The sequence below is a fragment of the Elephas maximus genome, chromosome 4 (genome assembly GCF_024166365.1).
Source record: "Elephas maximus indicus isolate mEleMax1 chromosome 4, mEleMax1 primary haplotype, whole genome shotgun sequence".
Taxonomy (NCBI): domain Eukaryota; kingdom Metazoa; phylum Chordata; class Mammalia; order Proboscidea; family Elephantidae; genus Elephas; species Elephas maximus.
Window position 1 is genome coordinate 153,704,619 of NC_064822.1, and position 20,864 is coordinate 153,725,482.

The following is a 20,864-nucleotide window of genomic DNA, read 5'->3' on the forward strand; positions in this document are numbered from 1 at the left end:
AACATCACTCTACTGAGGCGATTCTTTACCTCAGTCTCTTGAGCTGTTCTTCAAGAAGGTTATGATGAAGCTCAACATTATCTCTGAGCATTTGATACAAGAACAACAACAAAAGGGACATTTACAGCCCAAACACAGGTAGGCACTGGGCCCTGACTCAGGCTAACAAAATGTTAGCTAGCACTGCAGGAAAGTACGGCTCTGAGCTTCCGCTCCAGCAGAGGCTGCTTTACACCTGAATCCCAGCTCTGCCACCTAACCATATGGCCTGGAGCAAGTTACTTCAACTTGCTAAACCTCAGTTTTCCCACTTGTAAAAAAAAAAGGTAATAAAAGAGTTGACAAAGTTACTTTTTACATAACTCTTGTAAAATGCTTAGTACATAGTAACTACTCCACCAATACTAATTTACGTGGTCACAACATCCCTTTTACCTACCTAAGGACAGTACCAGCACTCATACCTAATGATCTGAAAAGTGATTTAGGGAAAGGGTAGCCCTTATAAACAGCTTAAATGGAGAGACTCTTAGGGACTCCCCGCACTGAACTCAACCCCCTCCTCTGTGTTACTGATTTGGAAACTAGTTTTTCTAGGATATAACGCTGGTTAAGAAAGTTGTGCCAGATACTGATATTGTATAAGCACATAGACTTTTTTTTTTTAATTCCCCATGTCAGAGCCATTAGCATTATATTGCTCAGTCATCACACCTTGAACTCAGAGAATACAGATTAGACATTCCTACACATTTAGTATGGAGTCTCTGGGTGGTGCAAACGGCTCCTAACGGATAGTCTGGTAATTTGAATCCACTCAAAGGTACCTTGGAAGAAAGGCCAGGCAATCTACTTCTGAAAAATCTGCCACTGAAAATCCTATGAGCACAGTTCTACTCTGACCCACATGGAGTCATCATGAGTCAGAATCTACTTGATGGCACCTGGTATTTTTACATTTAATATATTCATTTGTGAGCTGAAGTGTTTTTCTAACAAATAGGGAAAATGTTAAACAGTTCCTGTGACAAAAAGTGTAAAAGTAAACCCTCAATTGAAAATTTAAGGGGGAAAATAATCTGTTGGATTTACAAGTATAAAGGTCACTTTGTTTTTTGACGCCCTCATGGACGAAAGCAGCACAGAAAACACCATTAGGAACTCCCTTACTACATGGAGCGTTGTAAAAGCCAGGTAACACATCTTTCAAAGATTACTTTCAGTAAGGTGGCATAACTATCCTAACAAAAGTATCTTTTGATTTATAAAGGAGTGTAAAACAGTAATTTAAAAAGATAAAGGCTGATATGGTGTTTGGAAATAAGGATCTTAGATTGGCTTAGGCTAAATCAAAGAGGCAGCTTCGATACAACCCACATTCTCTAAAGATGTGAGGAAGGAAAAATATCCACAGGCTTTAAAATCTCCTTTTTCTTATTCAGCTAACTTTTACAAAGGGAACTTAATTCATAATTCAATCCTAATACATGATACATATATAAAACTCAATTTGATACAATGACAAATACCTTCCAGGCCATATATGATTACTTACATACAATCAACAATTTACTAATAATTTATCCTTATAGAAAGATATGGTATTCATAATCACTTTAAGTTTACTCAGTATTTGAACGAAGTTGCTAATCTATGCTAATAATTATTAAAAACTAAGGATAATTTTATTAGTTTTTACCAGAGTTCATATAATTGCTACTGACGTTTGGATTAGTTAATGAGAAAATAAGGTCTTAGAGTTAACGTGGAATACTAACCTGTTCTAAAACCAAAATATTACACTTCCGTGGGCTGCGGAAATGATCTATTTTGTTTTAAGGGTTGAAGATGGTGGGTAAGACAGTAGGGACCATGTATTCACTTTCACTTTAGAGGCAAGACCATGCAAATTAGAACACTGATTCACTGTAACGCAACCATTAACATTTCAAGCACATTATAGAATTTTCATCCGACAGAAAAAATTTCAAGTAAAAAGGGTAATTTCAAGATACGATGTTCAAATTAATGTCAATATTCAAAAAGTTCAGTCCCCATTCAGAAACAGATAAACAGTATATTTATTAAATGAGTTAAGACAAATAAACTTTACAAATAGACAAATAATAAAAGGCTCAGTGGCTAAAATAGATGGTAAGCATCATTTAAAGAAATCAACACCATCACGGTATCTCCGTTGGCTTACACGTGTAAAAAGAAATTTTCAAAGAGCAATTTCACAGAAATGAAGCCAGTTTTTTTCTTATAAACAAATCACCATTTCTTGGTTCAAAACTGACATCTGTTATGAAAATTACCATATCACATATTTGTAAGATGACAAGGAGTAACTCATCTTCAAAGTGCAAGTAAGTCTATATACAACCACAAAAAAGGCAATGATGAGGAGACAAGGATTTTTAAAAAATATACAAAGATTAAAAACATTTGGGATGCAAAATTAAACAATTTTTTGGTTAGAGGATAAAAGAGAAAAAGTGATTGAGTTACAGAGGCTGATTTCAGCTATACATACTATATAAAGGGATCCAAGATCTTAACAGCTTGCTTGCATTTTTCTCTACTTACATAATGCTCTGGAAATTTCTGGTAGAAATTACAGTGTCTCAAAGAGAGAAATACACACTAAGCATGTCTTGCTACTACTTCATGGATGTCATAAGACCCGTTTATGGATTAGAGTTGGTGTAAAAAGCCATTGCCTTGAGTTGAAAAATGAATACTGTAAAAGCTCAATACAAATCCCCCAAAGCACATGCACTTCTAAATCTTTTAGTAATTACATTCATATTTAAGCATAACCAAAATAAAAAGTAAAACTAACACTTCCCTTTTCTCTATTCCCTATGCCTCGTAGGCTCTCCAGTTGATAGGGTCAATGTTCATAGTTGAAAGGGTTCAAGATAGTCTAGTCCACCGCCCTCATTTTATGAGGCTAAATGATTTTCTCAAGGTCATGCAGCAAGTTAATGGCAAAACCAGGACTAGAAGGCAGGTCTTGACTCCTAGCCTAGTATGCTTTTCAGCATATCATGCTACCTCTTTTTACAGTGTGATGTGCTATAATTACCTGATGAATAAAATGTACAGTCACAAATGCTGACAGAGCCAATGTGTTTCTAAGAATTGCAGAGGATTACTGCAAGGATTGTTAGAGAGAAAAAGATTTTCCCCCACCCACCAAAAATATCAAGCACCATCAACTAGATGTTTCTTTGCTGGGTCAGCACTTTCAGACGTTGTAGTAGTCCTCGTAAACTTCATGTCAGCCTGAGGATAATATATCTGGTGAAACCTGGGCCCTAACACGATGTCAGTTCCTAAAGGGTAAAGACAGAGGCAAAAAGAAGGTAGACAGATAAAGGAAAGAGACAGAGAGCTGACAAATCCAGTTGGCTTAGAGGTGAGCACTCCAGTATATGATTAATTTTTAAGTCTAAATAAATATGTCTTTTTAGGACTTTTTCTACCTTTTCATATAATCTCATTTTACCTAATCTGTTATTTGGCCACTTAAAAAATTAAAGTAAATGTTATCAAGACAATGGTGGTCACCACTTTTTTTTTAAACTGTGAGACTATTTTACACAAAACTAAATCTATGAAGAGCATCTCAAATGGTGAAATTGCAGTAATTTCCTTACTCTGATTCTATTAGATTACCACCAAGCAATTAAAGTGGTTCTTCATAGGGCTGTTACCATCTTGAAATTTATTCCAATTGTGGCTAAACAGAAAAGACTAATGTGCAGAATTGAGTAAAGCAGCTGAAGTTTCTTTTAAAAAAAAAAAAAAAAGTTGCCGTGTATTTATTTAATAAAAGGGCATATTTATTTATGTTTACAAACAAGTTTCAAAAACAAAAGGAAAACATGTGCTTGTACTTATTAACCTTTTTCAAAATGCCAACAGCCCTCATGCTGTCTGAAGGTTTCTAAGGATTGATTGGAAAAAAAAATCAACACAGTTCACTCACAGTTCACCAAGACATCACTGAACTAACATGTTTCGACAAAAACAAAAAGGACTAAGGTTCTCTTGTAGTTGGAGAGTTTGATTTAATTTGATTTGCCTGAAATAACAAAAGCGTTTCAAGCATCTTTCATTATGTAGTTGATGTCCCGCATTAAACAATCTACTAAATTCTGAACAAAAGGTTATTAGCAAGGTTTTCAAAATCTTTAAAAATTAAACAGTTGTTTCAAAACCATTAAGTAGTAAATGTATTTAAGAAACTAATTAGGACAGATGCCATAACTTCATTAGAACACCACTGCTCGTGTTTTTTTGTTTTGTTTTTTTTTTTTTTAAACAAAGCATTAGTGTTATCTATTTGGCTATTAGTATTAGCAATTTATCTACAATATTTAACAAGGTAAATTGTAGGCAAAAATTTAGTACAGTTTCAATAGAAACACCCCCCCCCCCTTTTTTTTTCCTGAAAATACAGCAGTATTTGAAGGACTAATTTTTCTCTGCATCAGTTATAAGGAAGCTTCCCATCTATGAACAGGAACAAAAAAAGTATCTACAAACCTTGTAAACAGATCTGTATCATTTATAAACATAAATAATCCAAATTATTAACAGCCAACAGCAGAAATTAAAGTATCAATTCAATGATCCAGGGCTCTTTTGCCTTGCCCAGCTCCACTCCTCCCTCACGCCCACCAAAGGCTGAGATAAACTAAGCTCTGCTCATACACTGCTCAGGACCATTCTTAGGTACTGATGGTCCACGGGTCACGTACGCTGAGTTACTGTTTATCTGTCAGTTCATTTCTCCCACCCCCCAAAAAGCACCCTCAGTCTGGCAGAAAGCTTTGCTTTTTTTTAAAAAAATAAATCTACATTCGTACAAGAGTATCTTCTGTTGAAGTCCAAAGACAAGAATACTATCTTGTCCGTCACAATATGTGAAAAGACCCAGTTTCGATTTGTTTCTTTACAATGCAGCTAGTGTGTTCACATTCAGCTTACAATCAGAGCGATGTTTCCAAACTGTGTAGTGGGCTTCCTGGGGATGAAGAGGTAGCAGACTTGTTCATTTCTATGGTGAGGTGAATCCCGCTGTCAACGGCGTTGTTGTTTTTGTTGGGAGAGGGCGGAGGGCTGGGGTTACGTTTTGTAGGAGCATCATCTTCAGCATCAGTGTCATCAATAAGGGGGATATGGGGTTCTGAATCTTCTATCCTAAACTCAGGATGTGACATGAAGTTGTGAATCGAACTTCTTGATTCCGGTTTTTCTAACCCTTCATATAAAGAACTACGAAATGCATTCACCACTCGAATCTGTAAATATCAGAAAACACAGAAAGATGTCAGTACGTTATTAACTTAAGAACAGTCCCTTTATGAGTCTGAATCCACAAACAGCTAGGTATGGGTGAATTATATTTGCATGTAATGCAGTGGAGCTTGCAATACACTGTAAAAAAATGAATATTTTAGTAGGACACTACAGAACAACAAAACCACAGACTCTAAGAACTAAGAGCTGTTGATTTCAAAGTAATACTAAGAAAACCTCATTGTCACTAGCTAAAAATTTAATAGCCATTTTATAGTTTTTCCTAAGAAAATAAAATCAAACACAAAACAAACAAAACAAAAAAACATACACAAGCTTAGCTGATCTAAAGAAAAAAAAATATATTCTTGAAAACAATTCATATAAGTTAAACAAATTCAAGCACAAAGGGTTACTATTTATCATGCTAGGAATCAGGGTGTCACCGACTATGAAAAAGCCAAGCAGATATAAGCTGAATGTCACAATGAACTGACATCTACCCCACAATTCCCTTAATTAAAAAATAAAAATAAAGACACAGGCCAAATAAATATCTATAAAATGCCATTAAACAGCTATAAATAGTTGAGTATATGCCATTCGTCTATAAAGTGTTAGTGTTTTTCTGTGTAACAGAAAGATTAAAACTTAAATCAATTTACATACTATAGATCACTACAAAGATTAAAAAAAAACAAGCACAAAGAAACAAGCAAAAAAAACCCACACCCTGGGATTTTTCTATGAAAATGTCCCTAAGGAGAAGACACACAGTTTTCTAGTATTTTCACCCTTAAACATATAGCTCAACAATTTCTATCACCCTCCTTCCTGGAAGTCTGCTGTATGGATGGAAAGAAGTTATCATGAAATCAAACTTAAAAACATCACTGCACACAGTAACATTAGGTCTCATTAACCTGGTGTCATTGATGTTTAAAAAAAAAATCCAAACAGTTGAGCACCTACTATATATACATGTATATATATATCAATAAAAATAGTGTTCACTTTTGCTTTGATCCAAATGAACTGTTTAATAATGAAGACATCATTTACTCAAGTTAAGAGAAGTAAACATTCTGATATTCAAGAAAAAAAAGATGTGGTCACAAAAATCACCTCATGAGACAATTATGAAATAAATTTATTCAAATGGACATTTGAATATACTGTTTAAAAATGTAAGGAGGAGTTTCAAAACTAATCTACTCAAGGATGTTCTCTCCTAATTTACCAAGCAGGCTACTTTAAAGCAGTCCATGTCCATATTCACTTAGTCCGTTATATGGAGAGTACGGACCCCTGGTGGTGCCGTGGTTATGAGTTTGGCTACTAACCAAAATGTCAGCAGCTGGAATCCACCAGCTGTTCCTTGGAAACCCTATGGGACAGTTCTACTCCCAATAGGGTCGCTATGAGTTGGAATCGACTCAACAGCAATGGTTTCTTTTTAATGGCAAGTACAGCATCAGAGATGAGTGAGGACACTAGAGCTAAAACGTTTGGGTATGAATTCCAGTTCTGCCACTTACCAGCTGAAGGAAAATGGGCAAACTATGTAAATCTCAAAGGTTTACTTGGCTACAAAATGGGTAATGGCAATAGTACTGACCTTACAGGGTTTAGGAGATTAGTTAGTACATGTACAGACTTAGTGTTGGTTTTTTGTTTGGTTTAACTAAATACCAGGGCTTCCTGGAGTTTAATGTGCACATGAATCACCTGGGCACGCATTCTAAGAAGCCCCCAGTATTGTTGATGCTGGTGGTCCATAAACCACACTCTGAGTGGTATGTATATTTCCTATTTCTTTTATTGCTCTTGTTCCTCCTCTACTAAAATGTAAAGTGTTTCACGTATAGTATGTAAACAATGCTTGCTAAATATACTTTTATAATTATACAATTGATTATTTATTGTGAAATCCTCCTATAATTCACATTTTATACATGTGGATATTTAGCGAAAAGTGTTAAAAAAAAAAAAAAAATCTGTCGATGTCAGTGACCAGTAGGAATGAAGGAGAACACGAATTGGAAAGAGAGATTCAAGTAGACCAGGTAGTAAACTTGATCGATGACGAGAGCTGTTGACGATCACCGTGGAGTTGTTGCTTATTTGACTAGGTTGCTAACAGAACTAGAGAAATAGTTATAAGTTTTCTATCACTTCTGTTCTATTTTGTTAGTACCAGTCAGGGCAGACGAGAGTGAGTGGTTAAAGAATCCAGGAGGAAACAAATGCATTTTCTGAACATGCGAAAGATGCAGAACATACCAGTAAAAACATCTCAAACTTAGGAGAGCAGTATGAGGTCATGTTACCGATTTAGGAGCTCACAAAGCTCTATGAGAAGCAGGGTGTCAAGAGTGAGCAGGTGAGGGCACTAAGTTCGTGTGTACACACACTTATACACACACACTTGTGGCTGGTGAAATCAGATTAAACCTTTTTTACCCCAAATATTCAATTCTAGTAAGAATTTTTCCTTTCAGAAAAAATTAAAAAAAAAAAAAATCCTAGAATTTCAGAGCTTGAAAGGACATGAGAGAGATTTTATTCTCACCACTTTATAAATGATAAACTGAGCAACTGATAGGTGACTGACTTGTCAAGGTCATTCCTAATCAGTGTCAAGAGTCTCAGAACCAAGGTTTCTGAACTCTCATTTCCAGGTTCCTTGGAAGTGAACGTAAGAATAGAATATTTACTTAATAGAATGCAGTATCTCAGAAGATTAACGCTTCTTCCCTCTGACTCTTCTTAAGTCACATGCCGACTGGTAATTGGTGTCAGCACAGTAAAAAGACAGCTTAGGAAAGCTCCAAAGCAATACAATTTTCCAAAGTTCTCGCATTAGATACACAACAAAACCCATCGTCAATGAACCAGATTCCTTTTACACTCTAAGAACAGAAATGAGCGAGCACTCCAATCTCAGGCATGACATTGAGCTAGCTTACACTTACTGATTTTTTTCTTTCTCTACGTCAAATTCTCACGATACAGTAGTAACTCTAAAGAAAAAATAACTGTGTTCAGGTAGGCAGTAGACTATATCAATACCACAAAGAATTCAGTTTAAGCAGAAATGTAAGAAGTAACCCTAACTACCCATTCTTGAAAACTGAAGCCTTGCATTTATTTTATTCTTTTAATATCTATTAAGAACCACTATGCACCAACATCATTATCACTCTTAAAATTGAAGAAAAATTCATGTCAAGAAAATTATGTCTAAATTATCCAGTACAAAAAAATCTGAGGAAAGCACATATGAAGAACACATAATAAACAAAAACAAAAAAATTGAAATGATTATTATAATCATAAAGTAACTTTAAGAAACTAATCAAAAACCAGGTCACGTACCCTGCAAAACCACCCATTTTTCCTAAATACAACCTTAACTTTTGATAGTAGAAAGGCGTAACAACCAATTGTCCAAAATATGATATGAAAGGAGACAGCTTTAAAACACTAGGCTATTTAATCACTAGCTGGTATATCTTACTTTATACAACAGATTGCCTATTTCTGAAATTTGTTTTCATTATTACTTTCCCTATGTACTAAGAAAATAATTGCAATGGTAAAGCAAAAGATACTTGGAAATAAGAAAGAAAATCCTAGGTTACTTTCCAAAGTTGGGTCCTTGCATATCGAATTTTCTCAAAACCAGATCCACTTCTGTAATATATAATGTCTGAATTATCTGGGACAGGGCTCAGCAAGTTTTTTCTGTAAAGGGTCAGACAGTAAGTATTTCAGGCTAATATTATAGTCTGTCACAACTACTCGACTCTGCCTTCATAGCACAAAAACTGCCATTGATAACGCTTAAACAAGTGAGTGTGGCTGTATTCTAATAAAATTGTGACTCAAACCTGGCCCAACACTGGTTTTTGGGAAAAAAAAAAAAAGCTTTATTGGAACACAGCCACACTCACCTAGAAGACCAATTTGTCTTTCTCTCAATCTGTCCTCCAGGCAGGCTCAGCTAGCTGTTGATTCAGCAAAAGAATTTACTAATGATGAACACTGATATTATAGAATGTTTTTTCCAAAGACCTTTAATAGTAAAGATCTGAATAATAAATGAGGGGAACAAAGGTGACCTCTCCAGAGTGGTTTCAAGCCTAGTAACAGATGAAGTTGAGATGGATAATTATTTCTTCCATTTAGCAAGGACTCCAATAAGTCCAAGAAGTCTGACATTCACAGGTATTTCTACATAGGGCAGGAACACAGTGAGGACTAAGCCTTTCATCAAACGTATTAACATTATCCATTAATTCTGTATATTGGCTGATGTTCTGTGCCATCTAAGAAAATGCACCACCAGCAAGGTTGAAAGAAAATTATGTTAACAGCAATACAATTACTACAACTGTAATGATAATTACCTCACATGCATTATATTATATATAGTCCTTGGATGCCTCCTTATTTCCAAAAACACAGAATATAGAAATGAAGAAGTAAACATCCCAAACCCTGATAAAGAAACACCTACAAACCTTCCCTTGCCATTCTCTGACGTTTGCCCCAGGAATGGAGTGCTAGTTCCCCAGGCCAACGGATCTTAGGTTGGCATCAGTATGGCCTAAATTTACCTTTCTATCATCATCAGCTATGGCCCTGGCCTCATCTCCTAGCAACTTGGAGACTTTTATACATAGGTGGGCAGAAGAGAGACTGGTGCATGTGAGTGTGTGGGCAGAAGAGAGACTGGTGCATGTGTGTGAGGAGGGTTTGTGATCAATTTGATATTTAAGATAAAATCAGGAACATAATTAAATGAAAAAACAGAGTATACTGAAAATGTGTATGTGTATAAGGTATATATATGATACTCCCAAATAAAAAAGAATAAGTCAATTATTTAAAACGATGCTTAAATAAAAATGCACAGAATATATATATGCATCAGTCATGAGATATCTTTCTTGAAAACGTTTAACATGAAGCTAATTTGTCAGAAAATAATCAGACAAAGCCAGACTGTAGGACACTCTCTAAGACAATTGGCCTAGACTCTTCCAAAAGGTCACTGTCAAAAAATAAAGGCAGCAATGGATGCTAGCTCAAAAAAGACAAAAGGACATTTGGGGGCAACTGAAAAAATCTGACAGTGGGCTATAAATCAGGTAAGATAGTATCAATGTTATATTTCCTGCATGTGATAAAACAGTATGATTATACAGGATGCATCTTATTCATACCAAAACGAAAACCCAGTGCTGTCGAGTTGATTCCGACTCATAGCGACCCTATATAGGACAGAGTAGAACTGCCCCATAGAGTCTCCAAGGAGTGCCTGGTGGGTTCGAACCACTGACCCTTTGGTTAGCAGCCGTAGCACTTAACCACTACGCCACCAGGGTTTCCATCTTATTCACAGGAGGGACAAACTCAAATATTTAGGGATGAAATGTCATGATGTCTACCATCTACTTTCAAATGGTTCAGCAAAAAAAATAAATAAATAAAATAATGTATAGAAAGATAAAGTAGTGCTCATATTAAGAAGTGTTTGCAAACCCAAGTAAATGGTTTCAAGATGGGGGGAACTTTCAGGATAAAGTCTTAGTTTGGTTCCTTCATGTAGCATATGAATGGGCCTTATCTTCCACTCCAGCCTCATCGACCCCTCACATTTTATTACTCTTTAGTACCAAACAAGTTATTGTGGCCTGGAATGCATTCTCTGCTTTTCTTAACTGGCAGATTTCATCAAGGGTCAGCTTGGGAGTCATTTCCCAGGGCGGATTAAAGACCATCCTCAGTAATAATATACTGTTCTATTATTCTTATCATGTAGAAATTTCCAGCTACTTTTTTGTTTCCCTCACTAGACTTCTAGAGTAGCCTGGGTATATGGTAGGCTCTCCATAAATGTTTGTGGAACGTAACCGACGAAACACTAATAGTAAAGCATGAAAGGTTGGGTAGTAAGAAGCCCTAGAAAGCCAGTACAGTATAAAATTCAAATCCAGGGTAGAGGGAGGCAACTGAATTGACTGTATTAAGCCTAAGGCTGGAGCCCCTGTGGTGCAGTGGTTAAGAGCTCAGGCTGCTAACCAAAAGGTCGGCAGTTTGAATCTACCAGCCGCTCATTGGAAACCCTACGGGGCAGTTCTACTCTGTCCTATAAGGTCACTATGAGTTGGAATCGACTTGACGGCACACAACAACAACAGGCCTAAGCAATTTGTATTTGTCATCTCATTGAGGTAGGAGTTACCATGCTAAAGTTACAAAGAAAGAATCATACATGTTTATACTTGTAAATTTAACATCCTATCTAGTGTTATCGGGTCAGTTTGTCCTTAGAGCACTTGTCTGTTCTTGTACTATACCATGCTGCCATTGCTTACTAGCCCTGTAACCAGACAGGTCATTTAAACACCAAATCAGTTTCCACACCTGTAACATGGGGATAGTTCTTGTTTCGCCTGTCTTACAACATTGTTAAAAATATCAAATGAAGTAACTGAGCCTTCTGAAAACTATAAAACCTCATGGAAACTGCCAAATATAAGGAAACATTTTTTATTACATAGGCTTTGACTTCTTCTGAGCTCCAGAAAGGCTTCTGTCAAGTTGCTGAAACGCACAATGAACAGGCAGACATTGAGTAAATGGTCCTCCTCAAAACAGTACTGTTTTCTCCTTCAATTTATCCTCTCTACAGCTTCCCATCAAATATGGAAAAGGCAGGCCTCTACCCAATACAAAGATAACCTTAGGTGCTGGAGCAGATTTCTTGGGTGGGGGCAGGGGACGGGTCGATATCTTCAGTGCTTCCAAAATACAAGAATCCACCATGAAATCAGAAGACGAATCCACAGTAAGGATAACATAATAACATAGATGATAATGCTTTTAGGGAAGTCTGCCATTTTCCAAAAACCTTAAAGGAAGTTTCTTATTCTAGTCAATTAATGGAAATTACAGACATGAAATTGTTCAGTAATTAATCAATGGTATACTTTTCCTACTTTTTTTTTTTTTTGAACACTTAAGATAGCAGAGCATTCCTTATCTATGGTGTAGTTTTAAGTTATACTGATTATACAAATGAAAACAAACACCATAGAACTTTTAAGTTTATACAGAGACCCTCTTTTAAAACAAAACAAAAATCCAAAGCAAGGCAAACAAAATTCAGGCTAAGAAAGCAAGCAACTAGCTCTTTTATTTAGACTACTAACTTACTTTTCTAAACTGAGAAAGATGAAAGTCAAAATACTAAATTCATTTTTAGCTTTAAAAATGCAATGTCCTTGTTCTGTTAGATCAGTTTCAAATCACATGCTTCTGGGACCCATGCAGTATGAACATGTTTAAAGGCATATACTCAAAAATTTATAGTAGTTTCACAAATTCTAAGCTACAATTTTATTCCCCATATTAATTATAAGCATAGAGATAAGCTCACAGATTTCACATCTAATCTTTGGTTGTAAATTGTTCCACCTGTTATCTAGCCCACTAAGAAATAAAACAACAACAACGACAACACTTTGAGGTCTCAATCCACTTTACGAAAAGAAAGCTTTATGAAAAGCCTGAACAATGAATTTAAACATTAAGGAGAAAATGAGAAACGTTAGGTGTGTGAAGTAGGAAATGTTAATTTCATGCACTTAGGAACACACACTCACACCCCACAGTAGTAGAAGCAGTAGAAGAGGAAAACACTACATGTGTAGGGGTAGAAATATTTGTTACATCATGATGCTGGCTGGCGATGGAGGGTTGCCGCCTTAGAGCCCCCTGAATGGAACTTCCACTCTGGAAAGCATTCACTACATCCATCTGCAAGGAATCAGAGATTGTGACAGCTTGCTCAGCAAGAGAGAGAGAACAAGAGAAAGAACCATTCCATCTATTAACATACAAAAAGTAAAGAAAAAGGCACTTTGTACACAGCAGATAAATAGGCAAGAGTAGCATTTTGAGATGAAGGGGGAAAAAGCTAGGAAAAAAGGAGCTTAGAGGAGTATCGACACATTCTTTCATGACCCTTAAAACTTTCGCTCATTCCAGTCACCAGTATTATTTTTCAAAAGAATAAGTTTTGTGGGCTGGGAAGGCTAGAAAAGAAGTTAAGGAGCACACTCAAGTCTCCTCCCCAGGCCGAAAAGCCCTGCTTGGCCCCGTCACCTCTCCTACCTGTCTACCAGGCCCGTACCTGTGTCTGGATTCTGTTCAGACCTCTAAACCACAAGATCTGGCCACGCCGCAACTCCCTTTCCGCATGATCAATTTCTTCAACATCTTCTGCTAATTCTTCCTCAGGTATTTCTTCCTTTTGTGTCCCATGACCAGCTTCTTTTAGGAATTTTAAACGGCTAGTTGGAATTGTTGAAATAAGCTACAACACAGGGGAAAGAATTTAGAAACAAATCCTATCAAGTGCAATTAGTGATCAACTTTAATACAAAAAATATTACAACTTGAAAGCATATCCAATTCGCTTTACCAATGAAGTACTGAGATCCTGTTGCTTAGACTTACTTTCCAAGAAAAAAAGATAATCTTCTGGTAGCTACACAAGTGAAGGATAAAAAGTTTCCCTAAATGGAAATTAACCTGATTATATTTTTCAAATTTTAACTAGGACATATAGGACAGTAAATTACATGGCCATGCCTTGATATATTTATTTAAACTATTATTAGCTGTATTTATTCAAAATAAAATATAAAGGACAGGAGGCTTTACTGGACATAAAACAAGTTTATGTTAGTGCTGCAGAGTTTATGAGAAAAACATGCCTAAATTCAAAAAAGCTTCAAACTTAAATTGAAAAGTTTTATTAAATGAACTTTTTTTTTAAATGAAATATAACCATTTGAAATTGGATTAACACTGATTGATAATGCCACCAAATAGGAACAGATGCCCCCAAACATAAAGGATACAAAACACCAATAAATATGTATTAACTTATAATTATTTATGGCCATTCCTTAAGGCAATATGGCTTATCAGGAGGAAGCAAGCATTCAGTCACATACAGAACTGCTTGGGGAACTGCCAGTCGAACCTTCTAATTTCAAAAAGGTGAGACAGGCTGAGAGCCACATCGAGAGACTAAGACCCTGGGTCTCTAGGTCATCAAAGTCAGTGCTTTTTTTTTTTTTTTTTACCATGGCATACTTAAAATCAATAGAAGACGTCAATCAAAGAGAGTAACCAAAGTCCACTGAGTACACTGTATCGACAGGGAAATTTCCTCTTCCTAAAGTTAGGTAAATATTTTGGGAGGTTGTGAGGTTTGTTCTGACCATGGGGGAACCTTATAAAATAATTGAAATGGTAATCAAAAAATAAAGCTGAACCCAGTATGGATCCTACTTAAAAAAGATCTCTATTAATAAGGTTTTCAAAATGAGTACGATGAGAAACCTTAGAACCTAGAAATACAATGAAGAAAAAGATGAGATGAAAGGTAGGAGCCCTGGTGGCACAATGGTTAAGCACTCAGCTGCTAACTGAAAGGTCAGCAGTTCAAACCCACCAGCTGCACTCCTCGAGAGAAAAGATCTGGCCATCTGCTCATGTAAAGGTTACAGCCAAAGAAAACAGATGGAGCAATTCTACCCTGCCCTGTAGGGTCGCTGTGAGTTGGAATGGACTCGATGGCATACCACTAACACCACAAAGTTAGGCAAATACTTTGGGAGGTTATGAGGTTTGTTCTGCCCATGGGGGAACCTTAAAACGTAATTTAAATGGTCAAAAAAGAAAGGTGAACTAAGTATGGATCCTACTTAAAAGATCTCTATTAGTGAGGTCTTCGAAATGAGTAAGATGAGAAACCTCAGAGCCTACAAATATAATAAAGCAAGAGATAAGATAAAAATGATATAAAAATTGAGCTAAGTGTAAGTAAAACGTGGATGTTTGGTTCGACTGACTTGCAGAGTAATAATACATTCACACAAGTTATATACTGTAATATACATGTTAACTTATGAAAATGTTAGTACAGATTCTCAATTAGCTAGTTTTTTAGTAACGGTAATGGGCTTAAAGTGAACTATGCACACCACACTACGGTATCACTTACTTAACTTTAAAAAAATAATGACACACATTTGCAAATAAGTTACCTACTGTAAAAAGTGACGTATATCTCATTTTTAGAATATACATATACTTTTAAAGCTAAAACCCAACCAAAAACCAAAAACTTTTAAAGCTACTCAATCTAAATAATCTAAAAGAGTTACTTTGTAGGCCACTTTTTCCAGATACCTTTATTTAAAAAAAAAAAAAAATTCTTTACGTGAAGCTCAAGATTTTTTCTATGCTACATTTTGGATTATTTAACACAATCAAAAAGTCAACCGCACAAACTAATTTTACATTTTTGTAAAACAAATTATTCTAAAAGTATAAAAATAGATCAAGCATAAAAATATACAGATAAGAGCATCCTAACTGGCTGTAAACATATCGTCTTTAATAAACGTAAAACTCATTGTAAAAAACAAGTAAAAAACTCACTAAGAAAATTAAAATAGTCTCTTCTCTGTATAGGCAGGTGACATACTGGAACAAATACTGCATTTTTAAAAAACAAATCCATAAATGGCCTCTCTTGGTAACTACTTAGCATCAAATAACAAAACTGATGAAAGAAAATAAAATACTAGAAATTAAAAAAAATCACTTTAGGTTTAAACAAATAATGAGATTTTTACCTGGCCCCAGAGTAACGTTCCCATTCCTAGGAATATTGACCATAGCCACTGTTCTATTGAAAGTTCTGAACAACTGAAAGGTTTTCCACCAAACTGCACAATTATTATCTAGAGGGATAATCAAGAGTAAATTTATTGAAATCTTTAAAAATTTTCAAATCAATACTTTTAAAAATATGCAAATTTTTATCTTCTAAAACTCAGGCTGAACAAGTATTACTGTGATGGTGAAGTGTATTATAATATTTGCAAATGAATATATGACAAATGAAATAAAGTCTCTAACCAAAATATCAAATACATGTATATTTTAATTATGCTTACATAAATAACAAAAAAATTCTTATGACCAAGAAGAATAACTTCATACTATTTGCAATGGAAAATTCCAAGTAACTACATTCCTCTGTATTTACTATAATTCTTTGAATAATTTATGCCTTTCTACAAAAGACAGTGCACTTCTGTGGCAAAGACCATGTTATAGAAAAGCGGACATAATATTCAATCTCTTTTTCCCTGTATAGCTGTTCATTCGCAGGTAACATTTCGATGTTACGATAAGTATGAATGGACTGGCAGAGAAGACAGGCAACTTGCGAAGTTCTATGAAATATGCACTAGCTCAGGTGACACGTCCTCAGAGGTTTGCTCTCCCTTATAAAGACAGTCAAGTCCAACAATCTATGTAAATAAAATTCATAATATAATACTTACACTTCTCTTCCTATTTAACAAGACCTAAAACAGTCTGTGTGGAAATATTAAGACTTAAGTAGCTATATTCACCCTCTTGTGAGTCTGACAAGCCTCTCTTCCATATGGCAGATAGTAGCTGCCAAACATTCAAAGGAAAAAGAATCATTTCAGCAGTTTAACATGTTTAAATTAAAAAAAAAAAAAAAAAAAGATTTTTTTTTCTAACTCCATTCCTAGCAATTGTACTTTATTCCAATTCAAGTGATAGGTAACTGCCAATTCTACTATCCTTCAAAGTCAAGAATATTTCTATGCTTATATTCCCAACTTGTTTGTTAACAGCCCAACCAGCTGGACTGTAACTGATCTGACAATCTCACTTGGGTTTTAATAGTGACATAAAAATAGAATAATTTTCCTTTGTAAACTAATAATGAGCACAAAAAAAGTTCAACACTGATTTTTATTTGTGCTCTCAAAATGTTTTAAATTTAAACTTCATCTTTTTTTTGTAAAATAAAAGATATAAAAAGGAAGATATTATAATACTGGGGAAACAAACCAATGATTATTTTGATTGGCTAGTTTAGCTTCACTAGGAATACTGATCTTTTGCTTTAAAGTTGGAAGAAATAATATTCTTCAGTAGACACCTCAGATCAACACTGTACTAGGGAACTGTAGTTTCAACTTCTGTCATTTTATTTATCACTGTATACTACACGACTAGGTTAATATAAATAGTAATGTGTATTTTAAAAAAAATTTTAAAATTTTTATTGTGCTTTCAGTGAAAGTTTACAAATCAAGTCAGTCTCTCATACAAAAATTTATACACACCTTTATACTCCTAGTTGCTCTGCCCCTAATACGACAGCACACTTCTCTCCACCCTCTATTTCTGTGTCCATTCAGCCAGCTTCTGTCTCCTCTGCCTTCTTATCTCCCCTCCAGACAGGAGCTGCCCACACAGTCTCCTGTTTCTACTTGAGCCAAGAAGCTCACTCCTCCTCACCAGTATCATTTTCTATCTTATAGTCCAGTCCAATCCCTGTCCGAAGAGTTGGCTTTGGGAATGGTTCCAGTCTTGGGCTAACAGAAGGTCGGGGGGCCATGACCTCCAGGGTAGTAATGTATAATTTTAAATTTTGCATATTTAAATGGACTACTGAAGCATTTCCTAAATGTGTACTAAAGAAATCAGGTGTTATCTCTTAAACAGAATATGCTGAATTAAACAAAGACCAAACAGGTTTCCTAACTGTACGATTTCTACAAGACTTTGAATTGTTTGGGGGAAAAGAAAGCAGCTGATATCTGAGTGTTTACTTATTGTCAAGCACTAAGTGCAGAGCTTTATACGCATGGTCTTCTTTAATGCTTCACTATTTCTACGGTGTGACCTAACATTTGATCTCCATTTCACAGATGAAAAAAATTGTAGCTTATATAAGGTCATACAACTAGCAAGAGGCAGTGCAATGATTTGAACCCAGGGCTGACTGACTCCAAAGTTCACACTCATAAGCACTAAAATTATATTGCTTTAACAATCTCCAAGAGGTAGGTAAGAATAGGAAACATTTCCTAAATGTATCATCTGATGATTTAAGGGTAACTCCAGGGCTTAATGTTTCTTGGAACATATTTTGAAAAAACAGTAATTTTGTGTTAAGTGCTACAAAGAAGAAAAGAAACTACAAGTATTTACAAAGATCTAAGGATTATTATGTACTTCATGATCTATCATAAAAAGGGTAAGAATGAGAATCAGCTGTTAAATAAAATAGAAATTAAATTTAATACAATTTATAAGGCGAAGTTCTCCAAGTACTTCAGATCTACAACCAAGACTCTGGGTAGACTGCCTAAGAAACAAAAGGAAGTACGTGTAAATCAAGGGTCACATATTCCCACCTAACCGTCAACAACAGTGCTACCCAAAAGTGTTGGCCCATGACAGGGTAAGGCACGTTCACTAAAAGGTAAATCAATGCACTATTTCCTTCGTCAAGGAACTTTTACTACAACTACTTAACCAACAGCAACAATAAAAAATCCAGCAGCAACAACAACAATAAAACCCTCACCTGAAATAGTGTGATAACTGTTGCTGATTTATATCCTGGTCCGAACTCTGTACCTCACTATGGACCAGCAGCTGGTCCTCAGATCACACTTTGAGTAGCATTGAAATTCTTAGATCTTCACTTCTAAACATGTACTGTCCCTGTATGATTCCACTGTTGAAAAGGCTCACTTTTTAATTCTAAATCTTATTTTGTTCACTGACTTCCTGGTGTAAACACGCACAATTCACTCATCTGTCTTGATTCCTGATTCTACCATTAACAATCTTTTGTACAGAAAAGTATCATAAAGCTGAAAATCATATAAAGACACAGATGTAGTACAGAGTTATATAAAATGATTGAATGCAAACATCAGTCCTACCCCTCACACCCCATTCTCCACTTTGTTTTAGGCCTTGTTTTGACAATATTACAAAATGAAAAACTGGTATGTACCACATGATACAGTCATTCAGAATCATGTGGATTTTAAGATATTCATGTCAAAACTGTTATTATTTAATAATAAGCTCAATTATAGAAATACAACTGCTATTTACTGCTAGAAGCCCTAAAGTGATCACTATGACTAAACTAGAAAAAGTGGTTACCCTAACGTCTATTTTAAACATCATCAAAATTATAATAGCTTTGATAATGATGTAGACTGAACAATTAGATCTGACGAGTGTGAAGTACCACAACCACAGAATCACTAGTACAACTGAGGTTATACAACTTGATATACTCTTCTCACATTCAGAATGCCAGGATAGGGCAAACTGTCACTTAAGATACTTAGAACACTTTTTAAAGCATCACTGAGGTAATACGTAGAAGCCCCAAACATGTAGCTGTCGCATAATTTCTGAAACAAGCCATCTGTTTACCTGATCTTTCCTACATAAAAACTGAATTTGAAACTATCTTCTATGATTACCCACCTGTACCACAAAAGTCCCTAAAACAATTGCGCAGAAGATGGCATTATTAAAGATTCCTTCAAACACATTTCTTTCGCCATGAATTTTCCGGGCATTTATTTCATTGAAAAGTTGCATCAGCACGAAGGTATTAAAAACAATAGTATAATGTTCCGAAGGAGGAGCATGCAAAGGAGCATTTCTTCCACTATCAATATCAAAAAATTTTTCTCCTGAAAGAATGGAAAATTACTATTTTGAAATTAACACACAAAACGACATTTCAAAGAAGTATGAAATAATAAAGCTCAGCCAGACCCTTTATTTGATCTCAAGTGACAGAAAGTAAGGGTTGGAAAGGACCTGTAATTATCTAGTACAACTCTGTTGTTCTATAGCTGAGGAAACTGAAGTTCCTAACACTATGGTTGTATGTACAAGGTCATATATCTAGGTTAGTGGCAGAGCCAGGACAAGAAATCAGGACTCTTTACACTCCACCCCACCACCTATCATACTGATTCCCAAAATTTACTAAGCATTCTCTGATCAACGGGAGACGTTAAAAGATAAACAAGGAGTTGGAAGGAAAATTACTAACTTCTTGAAAAAATTGTAACATTAAAACATCTTGGATGATACTGGCTTTGAACAGAATCAATTAACTGAAGTTTTGTTAGAGATAAAATTCTTACCAGCAAATAAGAGTGTAAAGACTACCACAAGTTGATAGAATGCATGACCCAAAATATTCTTCATCATCGTGCGTGAGATGAGAGGCTTATTTCTACCGTAAGGTTTCCGAAGCAAGAGAGACTCAGTGGGTGGTTCAGTTGCCAGAGCCAGGGAAGCGAGTGTATCCATTATGAGGTTTACCCATAGCATCTGCACAGCCTTAAGCGGTGAATCCTAAAAAAGATATGTTTCCTAATAGATATTCAGAACTATCCAGGGACTCAGCAATTCTCAGAAAGCCTTTAGTATTTTAAAAATTTAAGAAATGGGACTACATTCTTATAGCAATTAACCTAAAATATTAAGCGTCTGCTTGTTTAAATATTAAGTATTTTTAAAAGGTACGTTACATACATTTTTACTTTAAATTAAACAAGTTTCAATAAATAAACTGT

General features: G+C 35.4%; 1 protein-coding gene across 6 annotated transcripts in view; it reads right to left on the bottom strand.

The window, feature by feature from the left end:
- Positions 1–2,052: 2,052 nt before the first annotated feature.
- Positions 2,053–20,864, bottom strand: part of ATP2B1 (ATPase plasma membrane Ca2+ transporting 1) — a 128,406-nt gene continuing 109,594 nt past the window's right edge. For 4 of the 6 annotated variants that reach the window (XM_049884026.1, XM_049884029.1, XM_049884025.1 and 1 more), the window contains 5 exons: positions 20,430–20,643; positions 19,756–19,967; positions 16,041–16,148; positions 13,520–13,702; positions 2,053–5,315 (listed from right to left, as the gene is read on the bottom strand). In XM_049884026.1, the coding sequence (XP_049739983.1) occupies positions 5,004–5,315; positions 13,520–13,702; positions 16,041–16,148; positions 19,756–19,967; positions 20,430–20,643 (1,029 nt within the window). In that variant the 3' untranslated portion in view covers positions 2,053–5,003. Of the gene's footprint in view, positions 5,316–13,029; positions 13,144–13,519; positions 13,703–16,040; positions 16,149–19,755; positions 19,968–20,429; positions 20,644–20,864 lie in introns of all 6 variants that reach the window. The other 2 variants (XM_049884031.1, XM_049884030.1) reach the window with 2 other exon arrangements.